Source organism: Equus przewalskii, chromosome 5, assembly GCF_037783145.1.
Source record: "Equus przewalskii isolate Varuska chromosome 5, EquPr2, whole genome shotgun sequence".
In the NCBI taxonomy this organism is placed as follows: domain Eukaryota; kingdom Metazoa; phylum Chordata; class Mammalia; order Perissodactyla; family Equidae; genus Equus; species Equus przewalskii.
In genome coordinates this window covers 39,815,546-39,823,553 of record NC_091835.1, presented here as the reverse complement: position 1 = coordinate 39,823,553, position 8,008 = coordinate 39,815,546, and the positions used below count along the sequence as shown (strand labels likewise).

At 35.4% G+C, this 8,008-nt stretch overlaps 2 protein-coding genes across 2 annotated transcripts; both read left to right on the top strand.

Moving 5' to 3' along the window:
• The first annotated feature begins 2,268 nt into the window (after positions 1–2,268).
• Positions 2,269–3,189, top strand: TAS2R8 (taste 2 receptor member 8). Its single transcript, XM_008526041.2, has one exon. It carries the CDS (start codon positions 2,269–2,271, stop codon positions 3,187–3,189), a length of 921 nt encoding a protein of 306 aa, XP_008524263.1.
• A 3,586-nt stretch (positions 3,190–6,775) lies between these two features.
• TAS2R7 (taste 2 receptor member 7) lies at positions 6,776–7,714 on the top strand. The gene has a single exon (XM_070622152.1). It carries the CDS (start codon positions 6,776–6,778, stop codon positions 7,712–7,714), a length of 939 nt encoding a protein of 312 aa, XP_070478253.1.
• Positions 7,715–8,008: the final 294 nt, after the last annotated feature.

Genomic DNA, 8,008 nt, shown 5'->3' with positions numbered 1-8,008 from the left:
AGAATCTTGAATACGAGAAAGAAATCAACAAAAGATTCTCTCTTTTCCCAATTGATTGCATTCCATTTTTATTATGTGCTATTGGAAATCACTAATATCTATAATTATTCTAAATATTCCTTTGTGTTCCTTCACATTTCTGTCTTCTTTAATTTTGAATCTAATGTTATTATTGAGCCACACGTTTCCCTGTCTTTGCAGGAAAAAAATGAATCTAAATTCCACACTCACATTTCATATCATTGCCTAAATGTAAAGAGGTTCTACTTCTTTCTGCCATATCCTAGCAAAGGGCTTGAACTTAATGGGGAGAAGAATTTCAGGCAAACAGGCCATGGGGAAGAGATTTTAAAACACATTAGCCTTATCTATAAAATCAATCATGTAAAAAACTGTCTACTTTGTCTGAACTGAAGGTCAGTCCTTAACTTTTCTGCCCTATCACTTCCATTTCTGGAATGGTTTCTTCTGATCAGGAAGAGGGAAAACAGTCTGGTGAGATTCTGCCTAAGGTGAAAGAGGTGTAATCTCAAGATTGAAGGCTTGACCAGGAAAGCAGGGGTTGTACAGTTAAGAATATATATACAAAACCACCTTGAGAAAGAAGATTGAGAGTCCCATGGTCAGGTTGTTCCATACGTAACCCTAGCCAGCAATGCTCATTTTAGGAGTCAATTCTCAAAGATTCTTTGGAATGTTCTCTCTACCCATTTAGATTTAGGAATCTTTGACACGTTCTTCTCTCAGTATCATTCTCTTTTCTATTTTGTTTCTGGTAATATTTTACAGATAACTAACTTTTTAAAATTATTAATTTTATGCTTTCCTACTACACATTATACACATGTAAGACATATGGAAAATACAATATATGCTGTTTACATTGTAGAATTCTACTTAAATATAAGAAGAATCCTCATTTATTTGATTTGTATTGCCTAGATTCAAATTTACTGAGTTGTCATATTTCCCAAAAAAGAATAAATCTAATTTAATAGCAAAATTAGTCTTATTCCCTGGAATATTGCTTGGCAAAAAAACTTTTCTAAAAAACATGATTGCCTCATCTCAAGAAACGACTACAGGGGCCGGCCCCATGGCTGAATGGTTAAGTTTGAGTGCTCCACTTCAGCGGCCCAAGGTTTTGCCAGTTCGGATCCTGGGCACAGACATGGCACTGCTCATCAGGCCGTGCTGAGGTGGCGTCCCACATAGCAGAGCCAGAAGGACCTGCAACTAGAATATACAACTATGTACTAGGGGACTTTGAGGAGAAGAAGAAGAAGAAAAAAAGAAGACTGGTAACAGATGTTAGTTCAGGTGCCAATCTTTTAAAAAGAAAAAATGACTACAATAAAGAATGTGAGATCATAAATCTTATAAAAGGAGTTGATTGTAACTAGCATAAAGTGTGAATTTCCTTAATTTTAGATTAAATTGCTTATTTTCCAAGAGACAACATTTCAGGAAGAGAATTGTCATCAACAGCATTTCTCATATTAAATAAAACTAAAGATAACAAATCTTTATCTGGCACTTTTCACTTCTAATAAACAACTGCATAGAGGACAGATTCTTAGTAAGTATTACCATGTGCCTGCCTAATAACACTAGACCATTTATGATTAGATTTGTATCGTATCCTTCCCTAATTAACCATTTATGTGAAAATAATAATTATTATCCTTTGACTGAATGCTAACTCTCTATAATCTGACTGCAGTGATCTTTTCCAAAATTAAAATCCATTTCCACTAGGAGACCTGATTTGTGGGAAATTTATAACTTATGATGATGAAAATGAAGGTACATTCGCACGTTTTGATATTTGTTAAACATAATATTTTTGTTTGCTTTTTGTGGCTCCCTGTTTGAAACTCAACTTGACAGGTCCAAATATGCAAACTTAACAGCAAAAAGCCTATTGCAAATTCATGAAATGTAATTTCTTTTAATTTGCCTGAGAGCAGTTTCAACCAAACATTTCAGTTATCACTCACTAAAGGGTGATAATTATAATTTGCCCAGGCTACAAAGCTAGTCAAGCTGTTTGTTTGGAACAATCAGTTGGTTTATCTTCATAAATGTAGAAGCAATCCTATTTCAGAGGAAAGCTGGGCACCTCTGGAATAATATCAGAGTCAAAATAATGGCAAATGAAAACATCATTCCATGATTTGAAGAACTTATTTATTATGCTCCAACTGGTCATCTGTAAATTTGTCCAGCTTCAGTGATATTTAAGATCAGGGTATTCTCTCTACCACCATGCTCAGTACAGAAGAAAACATCTTTATGGTCATAATAACTGGTGAATTCACAGTTGGAATGTTGGGGAATGGATACATTGGACTAGTAAACTGGATTGACTGGATTAAGAAGAAAGAGACCTCTTCAATTGACTACATCTTCACCAGTTTAGCTATCTCCAGAATTTGTTTGATTTGTGCAATGGTGCTGAATGCCCTTATAATAGTATTCTACCCAGAGGTTCATGAAAATGATAAAATAAAGATAGTCAACATCTTCTGGACACTCACCAACTACTTAAGTATGTGGTTTGCCACCTGCCTCAATGTCTTCTATTTCCTCAAGGTAGCTAACTTCTCCCATCCACTTTTTCTCCAGCTGAAGTGGAGAATTGACAGGGTGGTTCACTGGATCCTGCTGGGGTGCTTGGCCATTTCCTTGTTGATCAGCCTTATATTTGCAATGACCCCAAAATATGAGTTGCTGAAAATTGCAAAACATAAAAGAAACTTCACTGAATCATTTCATGTGAGTAAAATTCAATACTTCAGCCCAGTGACAATCTTTAGCCTGTTGGCAACTGTCCTATTTACTGTGTCATTGATTTCACTTTTCCTTTTAATTATGTCCCTATGGAAACATATTAAGCAAATGAAACTCAATGTTACAGGCTGCAGAGACCCCAGCACAGAGGCCCATGTGAGACCTATGAAAACTGTGACTTCATTTCTCTTTCTTCTTTTTGTATACTATCTGGCCTCTCTTTTAATGACGTTTAGCTACCTGATGAAAGAAAGAAAGTTAGCTGTGATGTTTGAAGAGGTTATAGCAATTTTCTATCCCTCAGGTCACTCACTTATTTTAATTATTGGAAACAACAAGCTGAGGCAGGCATTTGTCAGAATGCTGAGATGTGGAAAAACAGCCTGCATGATGTAAAATCTTAGCTTTATGAATGGACTTCAAAAGCAAATTTTACTTTCTAATAAAAAACAATTTTCTTATAGGTCCGTCCTCATTGTTTTCCACTTATTCCATTTATGTAGGGTACACGTCTTTAAGTGTTATTGAGACCTACTAGCTCCCTAATGAATACATTCTCTACGTCTCTTTACACTCCAGATATTCTCATCTTCACACTCCCTTTCCTTCAAGAATTTCAAAGCTCATACTTCTCTTTGTGTCTTCTCACTGGAAATATTAGGCATGTATTGTGAATTTTTTACTTTGGCCCAGGGTGAAGCGCACCTGAGCTGCACTAACTGGTTTCTCACTTTTTTCTACCATGCACTTTCATTGCTGGCCCTAAATTGAACTCCCTTCGTGGCTCTCCTGAGTCACTCCCATTTGGCTTATTAACTAGGAACTCAGAGCTCCCTGTCTTGTCTCTGCTTCAGTTTCCTCGCTCCTCCCAAGTGAGTGATGCTTTAGGCGGTCTCCCAGGTAATACTTCCTAGTCGACCTTCTTTTGGCACCTCATATTAGTTTCCCTTCAAATTAAATTTCTTTTCAAACAACGTGGTTTCAGGCAGCACCAGGATAGGAATAGAACCCATTCAAACATCTCCCTATAAGGGATGTTCATATGTGTTCTTCACAATCTAGATAAAAGGACAGGAATAACTAACATCAGTCAGACTGCTTCACTCAGGTTCCTTTCCTTGGTAAGACCCATGGGGGTTCTTTTCACTCAAGACTTTAGAAAAGAAATTAATTGGGAGGAATTAGCACACACAATGAATTAACTATATTCTGTCACTAAAAAAGCAATATATGTCCATAACACATATGGAGTAAATTATAAAAATAAAATGAGTCATTAATAAAATGTGGTTCTCATCAAATCACTCCCCCCTAGAGTGTCACTGAAACACTTGATCTGGCACGTCTAAGGTCATGTCTGTTCTCATCTGGCTGTGTATTTTTGCTCCCACCATTTTCTATGTCTAATTCTGGTCTATTTCAATCTACTCATTTCCTTTTATTATAACTAAAATTTACTTACCTGAAGATTATCAATTTTTCTACATATGGTCATGTAAAATTCACCCTGTAAAGTACTGATATTTACAGACTTAAGAACATAAAATTCCTCAACCGTATTTCTAATATGGTAGCTATTAAGGTGCTATTTTTTGTACAAGACTGGAGAATCGATGTTCTTTTAATGAAATATGTTAACATATTCTACAAAGTACTCGGAAATTCTATGCTGGGATGAAGTTTATATTCTTCTGCAGGTTTAGATGAAATAAATGTTTTATACAATTAGTACTTCTGGGAAAGTTTTCCTCCATTATTCTGAAGTCCTTTCTTCCATGTTTTGTTTTCTGTATCTGCAATGTTTCAAATATCTTCAATGACCATGAATGGGGTTCAAAGTAATAGACTTGTGACAAAATGTTCTCTTGCAGAATTTTTTGTTGTTGTGCTTTTTTTTAAATTATGGTAAGAATATTTAACATGAGCTCTCCCCTTTTTAACAGCATTTTAAATGCACAATACAGTATGGTTAACTATAATGTTATATAATGTGTTATATAATGCACAATATTGTACAGCAGATCTCTAGAATTTATTAATCTTGCATAATTGAAATTTTATACTCGTTGAATAGCAACTTTCTATTTTCCCCTCCCCTCAGGCCCTGACAACCACTATTTTAGTCTCTGTTTCTATGAGTTTGACTATTTTAGTTACCTAATGTAAGTGGAATCATACAATATTTGTCCTTCTGTAACTAACTTATTTCACTCTGCATTATACTCTCTATGTTTGCGCATTTTGCAAGATTTCTTTCTTTTTTAAGACTGAATAATCCATTTAGCTATTTATCTGTCAATGGACAGTTGTTTCCACATTTTAGATATTGTGAATAATGCAGCAATAAACATGTGAGTGCAAATATCTCTTTAAGATTCTGATTTCAATTCTTTTGGATAAATACCTAGAAGTGGTTTTACTGAATCATATCTTAGTTGTGTTTTTAATTCTTCAAGGAACTTTCATACTATTTTCCATAGTAACTGCATAGTATTTTGCATAGTAACTGCACCATAACTTCCATGCTATACCATATACCAAAAAAGGTTTTGCGTCTAAAACGTCTTTGGCTAAAGCTATTATCATAGCTACTGTGAGCACTTTATTTATCAGGACACACTATGGCAAAGAAAGTGACGTGCCTGTGTCAGGGATCATTTCCAAGATCAGAGGAAAGCTGTCAGCTGCGAACATGGCTAGTATTGAGGCAGCTTGTCCAAAAATCAGGGCTGCATCTCAGGAATGAAGCTTTGTCCTTTCAGGAAAGATAAAAGAAAATATGCATTGCTGAGGAAGATATGAGAATCCCAGAATTATTCCATGGAAACACTATGTAGTAAAGTTTTTCTCAATAACTGAATTAGAGAAGCTATTTCAAAACGAGTTAATGTGTAGAAATGAGGTAATTTAATTACCAATCTTCTGCCTAACAGGCTATAAAGGTTAAGGATCTAGAAACTCAGATGCAATTTGGTATGGAGGAATTGGGGAGTAAAATGAAATGCAGGATTTTACTCTCTTTTCTCTCATATGTACAACTGCTTTTGAGAACATTTTAAGTGAAAAGGAAAAAATATAATATAAGATAAGATAATAAGCATGGCTGCTTATTATATATAGCATCACAAACAAAATGTCTATCAAATGTCACTTGACTAATAAGACAATGTATTATTTTAAGAAACCTTGTGCCATATAATTGTTCATCTGCACAATCAAGATAAGTGAGCTAAAATATTTTTTTCAAACCAAATAGTCTATACTTAGTGTTAACCTTTTAAATTCCCTGAAAATATACAGCCTTCAAATTTGGGACTTTTAGTAATAATCAATATTATCACTCAAAAAAATGAAGATTCTTCTGTAAATTTCAAATTTTGCCTATATTCTAATTGCTAGAAAATGACTGAGGTTTAGGTTTGCCAGATAAAATCCAGGACACCCAATTAATTTTGAATTTCAATACTTCCCAGGAGTACTAATCTCATGCAATTTGGGAAATATACTAAAAATTTATTCATTCCTTATTTGAAATTCAAATTTAACTTGGTGTCCTGCATTTGTATTTGCTAAATCTGGCAACCCTATTGAGGTTACTAGCATGCATCGCAAATTAGTGAATCCAAAATTTGCAAAACATAGCCTCAGAAAGACAGGGCGTGATCATGAAAAGGAATCAGCCCAATTTGCATCTCTAGCAAACTGTAGCTCAGCCTAAATTAACCATAAGTGGAAAAGTAAAACTTGCTGAGAAGATAAATGGACATACGGTGGCCAGGCCTGGGATTGTCAACCACATTGCTTGTCAATACTAATTAGGATTTAATGAAAATAGTTACAGTCTTCATTTACCGTTCCAGTCTCCATCACAAGGAAGACTCCAATAAAAGATATAAAGAAAATAACAGCAAAATCTAAGAAGTAGATGTAGATATACTACAACAGTTGACTAGAAACGAATTGGATATTTCTCTGTTTTAACATGACAATTGACATGAAGAGCACCTTAATGATCATAGCAGCTGGAGAGTTCTCGATGGGGATCTTAGGGAATGCATTCATTGGATTGGTGAACTGTATGGACTGGATCAAGAACAGAAAGATTGCCTCCATTGATATAATCCTCACGAGTTTGGCCATATCCAGAATTTGTCTATTGTGTATTATACTATTAGATTGTTTTATATTGGTGCTGTATCCAGATGTCTATACCAGTGGTAAACAAATGAGAATCATTGATTTCTTCTGGACACTAACCAACCATTTAAATGTCTGGTTTGCCACCTGCCTCAGCATTTTCTATTTCCTCAAGATAGCAAATTTCTTCCATCCCCTTTTCCTCTGGATGAAGTGGAGAATTAACAGTATGATTCCTAGGATTCTGCTGGGATGTTTGGCCCTCTCTGTGTTTATTAGCCTTCCTGTCCCTGAGAATCTGAATGATGATTTCAGGAGCTGTGTCAAGAGAAAGTGGAAAACAAACTTAACTTTGAGATGCAGAGTAAATAAAGCTCAATATGCTTTCATAAAGCTATTTCTCAACCTGTTAACACTATTCCCCTTTTCTGTGTCCCTGATCTCATTTTTCCTCTTGATTCTTTCCCTGTGGAGACACACCAGGCGGATGCAACTCAATGCCACAGGGAGCAGAGACCCCAGCATGGAAGCCCACGTGGGAGCCATGAAAGCTGTCATCTCCTTCCTCCTCCTTTTCATTGCCTACTATCTGGCCTTTCTTGTGGCCACCTCCAGCTACTTCATGCCAGAGACTGAATTAGTTGTTATGGTTGGTGAGGTGATAGCTTTAATCTATCCCTCAAGCCATTCATTTATCCTAATTCTGGGGAACAACAAATTAAGACAAGCATCTCTAAGGGTGCTATGGAAAGTAAAGTATCTTCTAAAAAGAAGAAATTTCTGACAACATAAAGAGATCTGAAGACAAACTATCATTTTCTGGACAAAGGAAGACAAGATATTTCTTAATCACCTTCAGTTCTTGCACTCATGTTGGTTTCATATGGTTAATTACTCTTGAAACTTATTTAGTATACTTGTAATTTAGGGAATCTCATGTGGAGCTGATTTTGCCTTTTTCTCTCTCTCTCTGTCTCCCTTCAAGTTTCTTTTTTAAACATGTTTCAGAACATATAGAAGTTAATATCCAAATAGTTAACTGTGAGAAGAGAGAGTATTTTCATAGTTCTAAATCATA

Coding starts and splice junctions, on each gene's coding strand:
- TAS2R8 (XM_008526041.2), top strand. CDS start 2,269: ATGCTCAGTACAGAAGAAAACATCTTTATGGTCATAATAACTGGTGAA.
- TAS2R7 (XM_070622152.1), top strand. CDS start 6,776: ATGACAATTGACATGAAGAGCACCTTAATGATCATAGCAGCTGGAGAG.